The sequence below is a fragment of the Pithys albifrons genome, chromosome 6 (genome assembly GCF_047495875.1).
Source record: "Pithys albifrons albifrons isolate INPA30051 chromosome 6, PitAlb_v1, whole genome shotgun sequence".
In the NCBI taxonomy this organism is placed as follows: domain Eukaryota; kingdom Metazoa; phylum Chordata; class Aves; order Passeriformes; family Thamnophilidae; genus Pithys; species Pithys albifrons.
In genome coordinates, this window is record NC_092463.1 from 54,899,013 (window position 1) to 54,917,016 (window position 18,004).

Sequence of the window (18,004 nt, forward strand, 5' to 3'; positions counted from 1 at the left end):
AAGAAGCGATGAATGCTCACTAATGTGAGTGATAACATTTGAATTCACATAAACTCAATCTCCTAGAAGTACATGGTTCTTAGGGAAATAAAAATGCCATTTTGTGAAGGCATTTCCAAGCTGTGCCAAATAAATGCCAGCCATGCTTCTGGTACTTTCTGATTTTGGTCATGATCAGAAGGCCAAGGCTAAAACTAGAGTTGTGTTGTACTGTCTTTGGCTTCTATGCTTCTTGCTTTTATTCAAAAGCAATTAAAGGAAAAAAAAAGTTTTATTAAAAAAACCTCAAACAAAACAAATCACCACAGGGAAAAAAAAACAACCACAAAATCAAACACACAGAAACCCCCCCAAATTGAAAAACTCCAATCAAAACACAATAGAACAAACCAATTAACCCCCAAAACCTACAAACCAAGCACTGCTTTGATCAGAGTGAGAAGTACCACGTGGTTTAATTATCTCATTCTCAGCCATGAGTGAGGTATGTCCACTGATGGCTGAGAGAAGGTGGTGAGGGGAGTTGAGAGGGCAGAGGTGAAGAAGGAAGGTACAGCTTGTTCTTTCCTGACTGATGTTTCACTGTGAGAACAGCTGCATTACTATGTGCTTAAATACAAACTTCCAAAATTGGTACATGAGTCAGAAGGTGAAAAGAAAATAATAAAAGCGGGTATGAAGTCAACAACTATTTTGTTGTTCAATAATCCCAACTGTGCTTTCAGCCATCTTAATTTAAATAGTTCTGCAAACTCGCTTCTAAACTTGTGCTGTCACATGTTAATAAAGGATAGTATTGAATCTGTGTATATGTTGGTTCAGAGAACTCTAATAACATGTAATATTTGAATTAAGATAGGCGTTTAATTTAGGAAGGGACTGCAATTCAATTCTGTTGGAATCAAGCTGTGTTGTAATAGCAGATGTCTTACAGTAACTGAAAATGTGATTTTAATGAAAGTATAAAGATCTGCTGGAAATGAAGCATTATAGAAGGAGAAAGTTCTTTTTGTAATTATTTTGCCTTTTATGTAAGTTATTTCTTCTAAATGTAACGTAAATTTATTTTCAGATTTCCATTCACCCCCAGAAGAAAATGAAGATCCTTACAATCTCGATGATGCTCCAGACAACTTGGATTATGTTATCAAGCTAAAAGGTGGCATTCCCTTTGTTTATGATAACAAAGAAATGATGGAACTCAATGAGCCTCGGAGTTTGCCATATCCCGACCTGGAGACCTATACCCTTGACTTGAGCCATGTTCTTGCTCTGATTGCAGATGGTCCAACGTATGTTTCTCTTTTGTTATTCTCTGCCCTTTCAGGTGTGCTGGTTACCTTTAGTTTAGTACTTCTCATTGAAGTGGTGTTTAATTCCTCAGCATATTCATTATACAGGAATGTTTTGTTTTGCCTTCCTTGAGTGTTAGTGCATCATGGAGAAACTTAAAAGGAGAAAATACAACTCCACATATGGCTATATTCAATTTGTTTGGTTTCTTTGCATCAACCATGGCAAAATAAGAAGCAGTTAACAGCAAGAAATTGGCCAAATGTTTCCATTCAAGTGAAACGTGACCCAAACTTCTTGAAGCATGGGAACTGAAACTTGAACTTTAGCTTTATTTTTTTTTGGTGGTTTTTTTTTTGTTTGTTTTGGCCTATGCTGAATTTGAGGTTCTTGAACAGTTGTCTGGAATTCCTTCATGTCTGTACTGCTCTTGTTGCATGAAGAGAAACCCTGCGTATGCAGAGCATACAGATCAGCTCAGCACCATAAATACTCAGTCAGATTTCTTCCTCGTGTGAATTAACTGCTCATATGCTGCAAAACTGACCCATGTGTGCGCAATCAGAATAGGCCCTGAAATATCCCCAAACCATCAAACTCCTTGGAATTCTCTAAAAACTGGAAATATACCAAGTCTACTGCAGTCAGTGAGACACTCATGACAAAGCACTGTCCTTGCCCAGTGCATAATGAAAACATGTGCATCCAGTTTTTAAGCTGACTTCCCAGCTGGGGCTTGGAAACAGAAAGGTCTGTCATGGCCTCAGCACCAGGAAAGGAAAAGAATCCACTCTAGGATGGAACAAATCAGGAATCCGGACTGTTGTGAACTATCTTCCCTGTCTGCCAGGACTGCATTCCTAGTCCTTGTGCCTTGGAGAGATCATTGCTGGCAGTGGGAACAGTTGGTCACACCTGATGCATTCTTTTTTGCTGGAGTGTGTGTCTGACACCTGCGGCTGTCTGTCTGCTGTGTGCATTGATACTGCCAGAGCACGAGGGCTAAACAGGCCTGTCCTGTTCCCTAAGCCCTTTCTCAAGATCAAACCCCTGTGCTTCTGCCAGCATTGTCAGCACTCCTGCTCCAAATCAGTGCTAGCTTGAGCAGGCTTTGGTTACAGTGTGCGGTGGATAAATGCATTTCCAGTTTCAGTGTGTTATATTCCAAGAGACAAGTAAAGAGAAGTTAAAAGGACAAGCAGGAAAAACAGAAGTCATGCTGAAGACCCTTCTCTTTGCAGTTTTAAGTTAACAGTCTTCTAAGGCTGAAGTGTTAACAATCTTAATAGGAGGCTGTAAGTAAGAAGGGCATTGGTAGGACAAGTTAGAACACTCAGCACCTTCGTGAATGTAGGAGCAGTCATTTGCTCCTTTCACTTCTTCAGAGGAAGCTTCTGCAGGCCGATTCCCACTGTGACAAATATGCACAAACCAAGAGGAAAAGGTCTTTCCAGTAATCCTGTTGCATAAACTCTTCTTATGGTATTGTTTCCCTGTTTGCAGCAAGTGCTTTTAATGTCCATCACACGTGGGGTGGTTTGGAGTTCAGGAACCCAATCCTGGCTGCTGGTAAACTGATGGAATCTCACCCTTGCTCCTCAGGCTTCTGGTCTCTTTGATAATAGTGCAATCCAACAAAGATTTCCTGCAGTGAGCAAACAGGTCTTCATCAGTATCGGATACAGTGAGACTCTGTTTGAGTTGGACTTTCAAAACCATAATGGGATTTGTGTCCCACTGAGGAGAGATTGTCAACAATAAAGCAGGAAAAAGGAGGCTATTACATTATTAGTGCTACCAAAATACTGTAGAGTCAATATGAATTGACAGATGGTAAAGAGAAAAACCATGTCATGGTTAAAAATAGAATGAGAAACATGACAGAAGATGAAAGTGAAGGCAGAGCTCTGAGTAGGCAAGCAGGAGCAAAAAAAGCATGATTTTCTAAAAATGGCACAAGAAATTATTGGGGGGAAAAAAAGGTATTTCAACAAAATGTGTCTTCTTAGGGCACACAAATGAAAGTAAGTTGGATCTTATCTTGTCTCCTCATTCAGTTGAAAAAGCAAATGGCTTTTTTAAAAATCATTTTCATACTGAGTAAGTCTGGATTACAGGTTGTTTCTTCTATATGTGACATGATTGTTCTGTTGGTGGTATTGTTTTAGAGTGGTAGCAATGGACATTTGATGATAGGCTTTATGCTTTTTCTGGTCATCATTACTAGGACTGCAGTTTATGCATGGGTACAGTGATGAGCAGTTGGACAACTTGAAGGACATAACATGGTTATGTAGTGTTCTGTTTGAGATTCATTAATAACTTTGGCCTGAAGTCATGTTGTGTATTGACTTACGTATTTGTTAACCAGTACGATAAAAATAATGTATTTGTCTTGGCCTACATAAAAAAAATATTGTTTTTACTATGAAAACTTTGATGTTCTTTCTGAACTTGAAATACAAATAGTTTTAAGTTACAGTTAACTTTTGTGTTTTCTTTTACAGAAAAACATATTGTCATCGGAGGCTTAACTTTTTAGAATCTAAATTTAGTTTACATGAGATGTTAAATGAAATGTCGGAATTTAAAGAACTAAAGAGTAATCCCCATCGAGACTTCTATAACGTGAGAAAGGTAAGTGTGGAAAGGATTAAAGGCATGACATTGTTTTTAGTAGGAGTTTCAGCAATTTTGCCTTTCTTATGGGAGGTGTAGATGATATGCGTGAAGTGGTGTGAGCATATCACTCAATTGAATTAAGTTATTTTGAGAATGTTAACATTTTTCTACATGGGAACACTCCAGGAAAATTAACTTGAATGTAGATGGGTGAAATGGATTATGCTAAACTAATTTGTTTACTTATTCAGAATCAAAGGGGCTTAATGGTATGTAGATTGCTTTAAAGGAGTGAAACAGAGTTAATTGAATGAAGCTCACTTGGATTATGTATAAAAATACCCACATGGAGGTTTAATTAACTCACTTAAAGACAGTCAAGTGCATTTTTCTACTTTCATGTAGGTATGTCCTACTAGACTGTAGTAGGAACAGCTGTATAGATTTTAGATAGTAATTGTACCTCATATTGAAAATAGATGCTTAAATACATGTAAAAGGCCTCCCACAGAAACTGAGCTGAAAGTTCATGCTGCCATCAGTATCTGGTACAAAAAGTCTGTGAATATTAAGTAACAAGATTGTTATTTGAGTCATAGTCTTGGCTGCCTCTGAGATAGACTGGGATGTAATTAGGAGACAGGGAGGGAAATCAAGGAGCTGATTTAATTTCCTGACATACTTACACCTGTGGGAGCTGTGTTCTCTTCAAAGCAAGGAAGCAACAGTGTTAGGCTGCTTCATCTGCTTTCCTTTCCTGAAGTGAAGTTACTGAAGAGATAATGCTTCAGTTCGATAGGTGAAGTTTCTTCACAAAGCAGTAACTCTTGCTGATGTTTTTAACCACTTCAGGTGCATTTTGCATTGTGTCCACATGCAACTGGAAGAGCTAATCCTTATTTTCTGACTTCAGGGTTTACTACTCCTTCTTGTTAGGTTTTGATTAGTGCTAGTACATCAAAAAGTCCTCTTGGCTTTTCCCTATACTGTCCAGTGTGCTGGCTGGCTACTGAATGCTCGTTACTGTCGGGGAAAATAAACTGTCAAAGACAAAATCTGCTAAACAAAAGTGCCTGATGGCAGTACCAGTATCCATCACCAGGTAGCAGCAGGTGAGTTGTCAGGTAAATTCTAATGCATTTCACACTTCCATCTGTTACGTGTAGGGATGGGAGATCAGCCACCCAACTCCCTCCAGCGGCACTCAAGTGGCAGAGACTCGGCTCCTGCCTTGACACAGCCCCAGACGAGATACGTGCTCCATGCCATGTTCAGATAGAAAAATTCACTAGCTGGCAGAGACTTTAATAATAAAACACATGGTGACTGAGACATGCAGAGAACAGAAGTGTGGTTCAGGTAACTACCACAATCAGTTTGATTACCCAGAAGGTGTAATTAACAGGATTGTACTTGCCAAGTTCAGCTTTTGACTTAAAAGCAATTGTCCAATGTGTCATGGCATATCTTAATTATTTTTAAATTATCTACTGTTAAATAAGCCAATTTACAAATGGATTCATGCTGTTCAAAAGCACAAAATGTGCATTGCTTCCCTTTTGGCAATACCGAATTTCAAGAGAGCAGGAACAAGGTTGCGCTCCTCTGCCAGAGACCATTCCTGCTTCCAGTTACTGCTTTAAAAATTCTTGCTGCACAGAGTTAATCTTGCTTAAAATATTTTGATGAGCAAGCTTACAAGTGGCATTTTTCTGGAAAGACAGTGTTTCTGTAACCCCCCAGATAACCTTTTTTTCTGCATGTCTTGCTAACCCAAGTTACTGTAACTGCCCTGAAGTGCTTCCTCTCTAGTAACAGTATCAGCAGTGAAACTCCTGAGAAGGACACTTCTTGGCCCGTGTTTTCAAGATGTTTCTCTGTTAGTCACTCCTAAGCAGTGCATACTGCTCACAAGAAAAGCAAGAAGTAACATTCACCTTCCAAAAGGGTTGGTGAAGTTGACTATTAAATCCCTCAGACACTAGCATGGAGATCCTGGTACAACCTGTTTGCTTATATAAAAGAGCCAAAGTAATGGATGGAAAAAGCCAAAATTAGCACAGTTGTGAATGTAGTGGCAGGATCAGTCAGTGAACATATATTACTGCATTTAGAAAGGTATGGTAGAAAGCTGGCCAGGATTAATGGCTGGCATGACAGACAAAGTTTACTGTTTTTCCCCTGTCTTCCTGCCTCCTCCCCTCCTGTTTTTCCTGATTTAATAGATTAAATGGCAGTTGTCCAGTGAGCTCATCTATTTCATAAATCCCAAGGTATGGCTCACCTTAAAAAGGGGAAGTGTATGTGTGTATCTTACATAATGAACCTAACCGGAATGCAACCAAAGATACATTTTGATCAGGCTGGACCTGGAAAATTATCCTTTAACCACGACACGGATGTTTCTCTAGACAGACAAGAATCCACAGATGGTTAAGACAGCGTGGCTGGCTCCACTTGCTCCCCGCAGGAGGTGAACAACTGTCTGTAGGAGAATGCTGACTTTAGAGAAGATGCTCGAGTCTGCCATCAGCAGGGCTCTCCATCCTCCAGCTGAGGCACAGCAGAGTGCAGGCAACACACATTCTCCACGTAACTCCTGGGCTGCCTGCACCAAGGATGAAATTAAGGAATAAATGTTTGGCTCTATGGCAGACAAACTCAGAACTGGGTTTTAACCTTTGTGTGCTAGGGTGTCTTGCTCTCTGAAGCAAGTTGGTGAGGTTTTTTGAGCAGGTCTTTTGAGCAGGTCTTCCAAAACACCTCTGTGCCCAACAGCCTCAGATAATTCAGAGCAGACAGTTAATTTTTTAGCTGAAATACACTTCAGATAAAAGAACGACATCTGGATATTATTTTAGTTTTATTAAAATATTGCTAATTGCAGGAGGTGTCCCTTGCTGCAGTTAGCTTTGACATCATTTTCTAGAGATGGAACAATTACAGCCTAAGCCTCTTTTGATATTCTTTCAATGAGTCAGCAAACCAAACTGGAGCATATGTCCTGCCAGTGACTCTTACAAGTCATATTCTGCTGCCCATAGGCCCACTCAGATGCCCAGCCTTGTGTGGCAGCAGAGCTTTGGCTCAGGCTGGGGAGCTGTGCATGGAAGAACAGAGTTTCTGGAGTGGCTCACACAGCCTGCTGAATGCTCTGGTGCAGGAGCTGGCTGCTGCTGTGACTCTGTTTGGGTTTCGGTTGTTGCAACTGATTTTGTTTTTAAACTATTGGTTAGACAAAAAGGAAGTAAATTCTAGCTGTTTTTTATTACCACGGTGCTGAAATACCACTTGTTGCTTTTAAGAAAGGAAGTTAGAGTAAGTTTATATACTACTAAATTCTGTAGATCTCAAATACTGCATTAAATTAACAGATGTCTGCTTTTTAAATGTAAGATGACAAGCCTCATGAACAAACACTGAATCTATATTGTGAATGCCCTGAACTTCAATTCATTCTGAGTTTGCTTCTTTTTTTTCTTTTCCTTTTTGAATTTTAATTTTCTCCTCAGTACCTACTTACTGACTTTGGTGCTTAGTTTCATAAACTAAAATGATGGTGAATGGGAAGACTTATGGGTTAGGATCAGATCCAAAGGGAATGTCCCTGTGCACCTTGGTTAGCATGACAGGTAGTGGTGCCTTGCCACTGTTAACTGGAAGCAAAGCTGTATATTGTGCTTGCAAATCACTGCGAGTGCTACTTCTCCCCTCCTGTTTTGCAGACGTTAAGATAAATCCTTGTGTCTACCCTCAGTCTTGCAAGTGAGCACAGTCTGATCAGCTGTAAAAGCATCAATTGTTACAGTGCAGAATTTCTGTAGAGACCATCAAGAAAGCTTTTCCACTAGCCTTTCTTTTAGTAATTAAAAGAACAGAAAAAGAGATTGGTTTCTCTTCACAGCAGTGTAGTTCTGTATTTGTGTGAATACAAGCACTTTGGGGGTTGATTCAGTGTTTTGCAAGGAGTACAGCCAAACAAAAAGCTGCAGACACAGGGATTCTTAATTTCATCTCTCCCGGTTTCTGGATTGTTCTGGATGGCATAGTATGAATTAGACAAGCTCACAAGGAGCTTTTCCCAGCTCTAGGGAGTATTTCTGCTGCTGAGAGCATTCCTGCACTACCCTAGGGCAAGGTGTTTTGTGCTTGTCATGCCTGTTACAGAACTGCCAGGAGAGAATCAGGTGCATTGTATAAGGCTGTTGCCATCCTATCTGAAGAGCTAATGCAGTATGAATGGATTGGTGAGCAGGGAATCCAGAAGTGGGATGTGGGAAGATTTCCTTTCAATCCAGCACTGAAGTAAAGTGTGGAGAGGATTCAGTGTCCAGTTCATGCAGCTCAGAGCTATGAGGCCAGAAGTACTTAGAAGTTCAAGCATATGTGTTCAGAAAATACAGTAGTTTGCAGCTGTGGATACGGCTCATCTACACACTGGGAAAGTTCAGTATCATTAAAAGGAGTGGCCTTGGCATTTCTCTTTGCTGTGCTTGCCACTTACAGTCTGAATTAGCTCATATGGCTAATGCAGTGCAGCGCTGTTCTGATAGGCACAGGGAAGCATCCATAAAATACCTCTGAGATGGATGTTTTGTGGAGATCTGAGATGGTGGAAGGAAAGAGAAAGAATGTGGGAAGATAAGGGAGGAGGCAGAGGGGTTTGGGGAAGTTGGTGCTTGAGAGACATGATTTGGAGGGCAATGGGAACTCCTTCCAGCTCTAAGTTGTATGCAGATACAACCACCTTGACTGAGAAGTACGAGCATTTCCCCCAAAGTCTGCAGACAGGAGCACAGGGCTGGTCAGAGCAATAAGGAAAGGAAGGAGCCAGTCTGAACAGAGAAGGTGCAGAGGTGAAAAAGTTGGCTTTGTTACATGGAGAATTGCTGGGTGAAGGAAATTCTACTGTCCTTTAGTTGAAAGAAAACTGATGTCCACCATTGCTTGAATAATGGAATGAAAAGAATTAAACCTTTATGCTAACAGTTGTTTTCATTTGCTATACAGGTGAGTTCACTGAAGGCATAATACTCTGTTTTATTTTCTGTTGAAGATTAATGTGACCTTGAGTGAAAGATTTCCTCCTGGTGGGAGAGGAGAATAAGAAGTGCAAAAGGGAATTTGGCTAAGGGCATGCAGCTGAGGTTTTTTTCCATTAAGGTGAAACTGGGCTGGAGTGGCACTGCTGCAAATTTGAAAATGGAATCAGAATGTTTGCAAATAGAAGCAAATAGGCCTTGTAGCAGGAGCTTTTTACTCATGGCCTAGGAAAGCTTCAGCTTACTTCGTGTACAAAGAGCAAAATAGTAACAGCTTGAAATGGGAGTGATTTTTATCTTCTGTGGAGGGAGGGAGGAGGCAAAGGGGGCATTTGTCACCCTTATATGAACTCAGTGTGTACAAATTCTTTTAGTAGAAGCCTTTCATAATAAATAACAATGAAATTAGTAACAATAACACATAACTAGTAACAAATAAGCATGATGACATTTCAAACAGTAATGACAACAATAGTGACACTATCCCTGACCAAATCAGCCCATCTGTGCTATGCTAAGTATTCTGTGTTCAGATACCTCATTTAGCTAGGATTGCACCCTGAATGGTGAAATTGCACAGGAGCATAAACACTAACTCACTATGTGCAAGCGTAGCTCAAAGCTCAAGTCAGTGCATTCTGGAATTCCATAAACCACACTTATTCAGGTTCCCTACACCTGTATTGGGCTTATGACTTGTTTTTACTGAGTGTTGAGAGCTTATGGGGCATCTGTTTACTGTTATTTCACTGTCTCATACAAGTTGACTCAGTCGAGTAGTATTTCACTGATCTAGGAAGAGTTTATAGTAAAGAAGAGTTATGTCTAAACCAGAAGATGTTTATTAACCTGAGTAAACATATACATAAAATGCACTTGGGCTCCAATGCCTATATACATACTCTGAGGAATGTGATATATTAAGCAGAGCTTTTTTTTTACTGTTTTAGACACAGCATTGTTTATTGTCCATTAGTAATGTACTTTATGTTCTGTACTTTGAGATAGGAATATGTTTCTTGTTCATTTAGTTTTAATGTGTCTGGTGTATTTGAATTGAGCAGTGATTAACAATTAAGTGTTTAGGATTCAGTTTATGTCCTGGTCTTTAGTTAGAATATGCATTTCCCTTAGTGCATGAGGAGATCTAAGAAGAGATCTGCAAAATCTGTCAGTGTTATGAGTTGCTGTATTATAATTAAACTGGAAAAAGTAGTGACAAAAGCATCTCATGTGTCTATTCCTCAGTTCTGTTACCTAAGATATTTCATATAGGTGAAATACAAAATTGAATTATGCTTTTGGAAATGGCTGAGCGTTCCAGGTCCTTTCAGACAGACAAGATAGTTGTAACTACAGTCTATAACTAGAAGATTGTTGATTCATGAATGAAATAAAAGGATACTGAAGGATCAGGTATCCCTTAGGGAAGTATCAAATTTAATCTGAACTCAGGGTTTGTGGTTGGCACTTAGAAAATCTTCAACAAGATACATTCTAATTTAAATAGGAAACTATTAATTAAGGGCTACTTTACTTACAGTTCTGCTTATTGAATAATTCCCCCAAAATCAAAACCTCAGGGTTCTGAAACATTTTGATTTGCTTAGGCACTAATCCATTTGTTACTTAAGGAGTGTTTTGGAGGGTTTTAGTCACTGCTGTCACTGACATAGATACTTTGCTAATTGAAGGTTATGTATCTGGATGATAAGCACAAATAACCTTTTGATTCCAGGTTGATACTCATATCCACGCTGCTGCTTGCATGAACCAGAAGCACTTACTGAGATTTATTAAGCACACCTACCAAACAGAGCCCGACAGGATTGTTGCAGAGAAGAAAGGCAGGAAGATGACCTTAAAGCAAGTCTTTGAGAGCCTTCACATGGACCCCTATGACCTCACTGTAGACTCCTTGGATGTCCATGCAGTAAGTCTCGTAAAATGACAAAAGAAATGAGAAAAAGAGAAGTTTGCGAAGTGTTAAATTCTAGTTTCTACAGTTTTTTACATGATAACTTATTAAATCAGTTTGACTTCATGGATTACATTGCATGTCTAGCCTTTTATTGCTAGATAATTTAATTTATAACCTATTGTGTGTTCTTAAAACCATGGTTATTTGGGTTTTTCCTGCTCCAGGGCCGTCAAACATTTCATCGATTTGACAAATTCAACTCCAAGTACAATCCAGTTGGTGCCAGTGAACTGAGGGACTTGTATTTGAAAACTGAGAACTATATTGGGGGTGAATATTTTGCTCGTATGGTCAAGGTAAATAAGTTTCAAGCTCTTCCCACTGTAGAAAAATGAGGGTTTGGCCTAGATTTGTGATGTCATTTGTATCTAGAGCTAACACTGTGGTTAAGTGATTCCAAGTATTGGTCTTGCTCTAGCAATTCCTCAGAGAAAGCCTTTCCGACTAATTTTGAGTTAGTAACATAAAGATAAGCTGTGTGTGAGTGCAAAGCAGAGTTGTGGGCAGTTTCAAACTAATGGAAGGGTGACTGAGGGTCAGTGTGCTGCCTCAGTGCTGTGTTAGGATATAGTTGGTTAGTGGTAGCTGCTAGGGAAGTGCCTCTGCATAAATCTCCATCTGCACATGCCTGCAACAGGGTGCAAATTAATTTTTTGGAACAAAAAAATCAGTAGGTTTTTGTGATGTAGTAGGTGTTACCTCTTCTTCAATGTATGGAAGTGGTTGTCTAAAATTAATTGCCTTAAAATTGCTTACTACCACAGATTCTGGTTGGATTCTCAACTGGTCTGCATATTTATGTAGACATTTACTATGGTTTAAATAGTATGATTCTGATTTACCAATTTTAAACATAAGCTTTACAAAGGTGTTAGTAATAACTGCATAAGAATATTGTCTTCTAAACCTCAGTCTTAGTTATACTCAAATGGTGTATGAGACAGCTTGATAGTAGAATATTTAGATACCTAAAATAAACCAGTGGATCAATAGACATGAGATTCCCTTTATCTTTAAAAGGTGTCAATATAGTTATGTCTGGTCTGAGGAAAATACAGTGATAAATATATTACTAGCTGTAAATGATCTTCGTTATCCATATTAAAGCAAATATATTTATTACCTACTAGGAAGTAGCCCGTGAACTAGAAGAAAGTAAGTACCAGTATACAGAACCCCGCTTATCCATTTATGGACGGTCTCCAGATGAATGGCTGAACTTGGCAAAATGGTTCATTAAGCATAAAGTTTATTCCCCTAATATGCGCTGGATAATTCAGGTTCCCAGAATCTAGTAAGTAATCAGGAGCTCTTGGTAATTTTAATAGTTTGAAATCATACCAATGACTTAATTGCTGATAATATTTAGATGTTTTTTTAGCTGTCCTGTAGTTCTGTTTATAAGCAATAGGTTGGGAAATCTATTTTTGGCTATTGGTGCAGTTTTCCTGACAGTTTGGGGGTGGAACAGAGGAGATGGGGTTTGAATTTACTCCTTATGGAGCTATTCAAAACTACTGTGACTTATTTGTAAGTCTGAAGGTACTGAAACCAAAAATTCCAACTGGGAGAAATGAACTTGTGTTCAATGGCCAATTAAAATACAATTTAGTAATGAGAATAAATCAAGTCTTGAATTCCATGAAGGAGTAGAAAATGCTCTGTAAAATTGTTATGATCAAGAGCAGTGACTAAATGACAGTGAACTTGGCAATGCAACCCAGACTGACGGTTTCCAAGCTAAGTTTTTCTTAGTTTCTGAGCATCCTTTGGGACTTTATTTCATTGTTTCCAATACTGTATATTGTAATACATTTTCCTGATAAATCTTGTCAGCCTTGGCAGCTGAGTTTCATGTTTAGAAATGTCATAGCTGGCTTATGAGTAGAGAAAGAGCTGTCACAGTCCCATCTATCCCCCAGAGTGTGTTTCTCTCCGTTAATTTCTTACATACATAGTGCAGTCAGCACTTGTAGTAAGTCATGCCCTTAATGGCACACGGAATACTGTCCCTCTTTTCTGGAAGGCTCACTGCAGCAGAACATTCTGCTTCCATTTGGAGTAGTTGCAGCTTCAGAAAACAGAATCTTTCACAGGAGGTAATTTGTTACCTCCCAGTAGTGTTTGGATTGCAGTAAGGGAACGGGTCACTGTTGTTGAGACATCTACCCCTGCATACTGTCTCTATTTTTGGAGCACTAGAGAGCTTCAGCAGAGCCTGGATGAAGCAGATTGCCAGGCAGTGCAGGAAACAAAGCACAGAGACGATCCCTACCCTGACAGAAACTTGGAATTTCTGAATCCTGGTGGAACTGAAGCTGTAGAACATACACATATAACAGAAAATATGGAAGTAGAGGAAAATACTAGCTTGTTCATGAATGTGTCTGTTTTTTCCCCTTCAGTGACATATTTAGGTCTAAAAATATTCTGCCTAGTTTTGGGAAGATGTTGGAGAACATCTTTGTACCATTGTTTGAAGCAACAATCAACCCCAAAGACCACAAAGAATTGCACCTATTCCTTAAATATGTAAGTATGTTTGGGTTTTCTGTCTCACATGAAATGGATCCACTTCTACCCATAACTTTTTTTTTCATCCACAGCTGTTTCCAAACTCCAAAAATAGTTTCCTTCTCCATAGTTTGCTTGCATTATTTTTTCAAAGCCCTGACATACAAGTTAATAAAAGTCTGAGTGAGGTCCTGTCATGAAACAGTTGCTGCTTCTTTCCTCTGAAACAGCTCAACAGCTATTTATTTGTCCTTTCAGTAATGACCAAAAATGTTTGCATGCTCTCGTGCATCCCAGTGCAGGGTGTGCTCTGGGACTGGCCTCCAAACAGGAGGCAGCTGGAAGGAAGCACTGTGTAGATCCTGCTGGATCTCAGGAGAGAGAGAGGTGGGGACGTTGCTCCTGGTACGAGGTTGAGACATTTGTGTGTGCCCCAGATCAGAACTTTGAGGATTCCTGGGAGCCTCTGGCCTTCAGCTGCTTATCAAATAACAAAGCAGATGAGTTCAAAGGGTTATAGTCTGGATCTGAGGGAGTTCTACAACCCTGTAAGCCCCCACAGGAGCCTGCAGGCTTTTGTGCATGTGGGCTTCCTATTTGTCTCAGAAGAAAAAAAAATGAGTGCAAGTTCCTTCAGGAAAACATGTTATTCCTGTTGTCTGTATGGCATGGTGGGAGGGCAGAGAAGCAGGACTGCTAGCACAGGAGGAAAGGAAGGGAGAGGGACTGGAGGCTTTATTCAAGCAAGTCCTGAAAGAAGACCAAGTGACATTGAAATTTGCCTCTTGAAAACTCTGATTTCTGTGAATCTCTTGTCCCACCAGGTGACTGGCTTTGACAGTGTTGATGATGAATCCAAACACAGTGGCCATATGTTCTCTGACAAGAGCCTTAACCCTGACCTCTGGACCAGTGAGAAGAATCCCCCATATAGCTATTATTTGTATTATATGTATATGAACATCATGTTGCTAAACAACCTTAGGAGGTAAGTGGTCATTTTTCTCTTTTACAAGCTTCCAGAAAATCAGTATCTTGGTCTCAAACTAAGTGTGTAAATTACATATCTTCTGAAGCAAGTGTTATTTTGAATTATTTTTAAAGAGTCCAAGAGGAGTACATGAGTTATTTGAAAATACTAACTACAAAATTAATTCAAATGAAATACTCAGAAATTTTAAAGGCATCAAATTAATATTTTGGTTTGATATTTGTGTGTATTTTGGGAGGCTTTTTATTTCTTTAAAGTTGAATATATCAAACAAAACAGAAAAAGAAACCCCACAAAACTGACCTACTGATCTTGGCTTGGTTTTGCAACAGATTTCCAAATGTAATGTACCTGCTGCCTGTTGGTACCTTGGTATCTCCTGGCAATTCAAGAGTAATTTAAGTTATGTTGTGAAATACTGGTTTTAGGTCTGCTGCTATCAGACAAAGTAGGACACAATTATAAACTGCACCTCCAGGTAACTTACTTGAGCTTGCTTGTTGACTCACTCAGTTTTACTACCGTTGAGACCAATGTCTGGGCAAGTAATGCAGGGAGTTATGATACTGAATGTGAGATCAGACTGTCCAAGCAGGTTTTGGCATCAGGCTTAGTAAAGCCTGAAATTCAACGTGACGTTATGTTGCTAAATTTGCAGCTGACGCACTGAGTGATCTGCACAACTGACTCCATTTGAGGCACATGGGGTTAGCCATTGATATGACCGTGTCATCACTTACCTTGCAAGGATTTGCTTCATTATTATTTAAGTATTTGGGGATTTTCTTATAGAGAGCACACAGATTTTAACATTTTATCCAAGTTAACATTCGAAATGTTGTTTTTTCTCTCCCACTGCTACTTCAAGCATTCCTTCCTCTGTTATCCTGTTTGATCCAAACTCATAATAAGAACACACACTTTAAATTACCTTGTACCTGCAACAAACAGGCTGAGTTGTTAGTTTTAATTGTCTAATGGAAAGGGCACAGTGAGACATGACTTAATTATCCAAGTCATCCCTTTCTCCTGTCTTCCTTTACCTTCTCTGTATTCTACATGCTGCTTCTATTCCAAAGACAGATTCTGTCAGAACTTACACATTTCTTTTTGACCTCCACGTCATTTCAACCAGTTTTAAAATCCCCTCAGATAATTGTTAAATATTCTTTACAGCTAAGTGAGATAATGACACAATTCACCAATGAGTCAGTAAAACAGTTCATGCCATTAAACCTACTGAGTGTTTCAGTCAACACAGTCAGTCCATGACAAGGCTGTTTTACACTTCTGGTGGTATTGGAGAGGATGCATTACACCCTCACATCCATTTTCAGGAGAAATGTTACTAAACATCTGTCCTAGAACTGCCTTATACTCTAGCACTCCTTGTTGAAATTCTTTGTTTTGAACATCTCCAAATACTTACGGCACATTTGTCTGCACTGAATAACAGGGTCCATTATAGCCTAAAACTCAGTGTCACTTTTACTATAGATGATAACGTGATTCTAGAAATTACAGTGTGAGGTCTACTGTAATACCTAACACTCCTGAATCGTCTCTGCTGCTGAGGGTGTGGTTTTAGGCTACACTTAAGCTGGTGAGATGGCAGGTTCTCTTCACACTAGGTAGTGTAAGGTAACTCTTGGCAACGTGCTTCCATTTCTTCCCTCATTTTGAATTACAAATTTTGCAGCCACAGGTTGCATCAGTTCACTTTAATTTTCCATCTGTCATTTCCCTCAGCTGAATTCTGTTCAGTGACTGTTCACCCAGTAGGTATACAATTGCTAAATGAGAAGTAACTGGGGAAGGAAAGAGGGAGGAAGACACAAATCTGTCAGGTGGAAGGGGCCCCTTTTACAGCAGCAGATGGGTAGGCCTCATTAGATGACATGTCAAACTGTATGAGAGTGTGTAACTTTTAATTTTCTTCTTTTAATTTGCTGTATTAGTGTCAATTATGCCCCAAATAGATAAAGAACAGTGCATTTTTTGTTAGTGGAAGCTGCTTTTCCTCTCCTTAGGGAAAGAGGCATGTGCACGTTCCTGTTTCGCCCTCACTGTGGAGAAGCTGGCTCGATCACACACCTTGTTTCAGCATTCCTGACAGCAGACAACATTTCTCACGGATTGCTCTTGAAGAAGGTATTGCTTACCCACCTAAACTAATCCCTGAGTGCTTAGACATCAGTCACTGCTTCAAACAGCAGTCACCAAACTGACTGTATCTGGGCAGCCCAAATTAATGCGGGCTGCCTCAGTAATTAACTTTCTTAGCAAGGCACAGATAGCTCTTCAGTTTGGTTAGAAACTCTACCTGGAGTAATGCTGGGGGCTCTGGGGACCCCAACAAAAGAACACATTGGACCTGTTGGAGGGAGTCCAGAGGAGGCCATGAAGATGCTCAGAGGACTGGAGCACCTCTCCTATGAGAAAAGGCTGAGGGAGTTGAGATTGTTAAGCCTGGAAAAGTGAACAATCAGGGAGACCTTTTAGCACCTTCCAGTACCTCAAAGGGTTTTGAGAGAGCTGGAGAGGGGCTTTTCGCAGGAGTAGGTAGTGATAGGACAAGGGATAATTGAAAGAGGACAGGGTTAGGTTAGATACTGGGGACAAAGTCTTCACTGTGAAGTGGATGGCCCATCCTGGGAAGTTTTCAAGTCTGGGCTGGATGGGGTTTTGAGCAACCTGGTCTAGGTTCCAACCCCCATTGCAGGGGTTTGGAATGAGGTGATCTTTAAGGTCGCTTCCAAACCAAACTATTTCATGATTCAATGAAATAAATAAGCTCAACTGAACTTCCTTTTTCTTAAGCTACAAAAAAGAGAGCTTTTCCTGAGCAAGTATTTTAAAGCTAAGTCTTTATAGGAAAGATCAACTGTTCAGATACGTCAAAGACTGGGCAGCACCTGTTTTTGGTTACTCTAAGCAGAGCTAAAATTACACAGAAAGTATTTCAGACTTGCTTAGACTTGTTACTACTCCCTGGTTTAGATCCCAGAAGAACTTAAGGAAAGCTCTGTTTTTTTTCTGTACAGGGACAAGGGTCATATTCCCTGATTGGCATTTCTGTACTTCAGGGTTCATTCAGAAGTTCATTAAGGGTTTGATTATTTTGATCAAGAAATTTAACATAGCTGTATAACACAGCAATATTTTAGATAGAACTTGATTCTTATGACAGAACAAATGTTATAATTCCTAGCACATTAGTTAATAAAAACCATCACTCACCTAATCTGCATGGCACTGTTTCATAATTAAAATAATTGGTCAGTGGGTGGCAGACTTGTACTGAGTTTACTGTAATTATTAGAAAGAGTTCCCTTATAAGTTGTATTTTTTATTATTAATGCTGGAAAATTCTTTGTATTTTTCAACATATCCAAGAACAAAGAAAAAGTTTGCCTAAAATCATGTCTAATACTATGCTCACCACTAGTAATTCCTAAAATTAGACTCATAGTAGTACTAAGGTTGTGTGTAACCAAAGCATTCTCCTCCTCACTCTCTCCTGCTTGGCCTGGTGTGATAAGCTGGCACAGCAGATACTAC

The 18,004-nt window shown here is 39.6% G+C and overlaps 1 protein-coding gene across 2 annotated transcripts in view; it reads left to right on the forward strand.

The window, feature by feature from the left end:
• The window catches only part of AMPD3 (adenosine monophosphate deaminase 3), a 32,345-nt gene that overhangs the window by 8,177 nt on the left and 6,164 nt on the right, over positions 1–18,004 (forward strand). For both annotated transcript variants that reach the window (XM_071558960.1, XM_071558959.1), the window contains exons 5-12: positions 1,073–1,292; positions 3,801–3,930; positions 10,696–10,890; positions 11,103–11,234; positions 12,069–12,232; positions 13,344–13,470; positions 14,277–14,440; positions 16,474–16,594. In XM_071558960.1, coding sequence (XP_071415061.1) covers positions 1,073–1,292; positions 3,801–3,930; positions 10,696–10,890; positions 11,103–11,234; positions 12,069–12,232; positions 13,344–13,470; positions 14,277–14,440; positions 16,474–16,594 — 1,253 coding nt within the window. The remainder of the gene's footprint in view (positions 1–1,072; positions 1,293–3,800; positions 3,931–10,695; positions 10,891–11,102; positions 11,235–12,068; positions 12,233–13,343; positions 13,471–14,276; positions 14,441–16,473; positions 16,595–18,004) is intronic.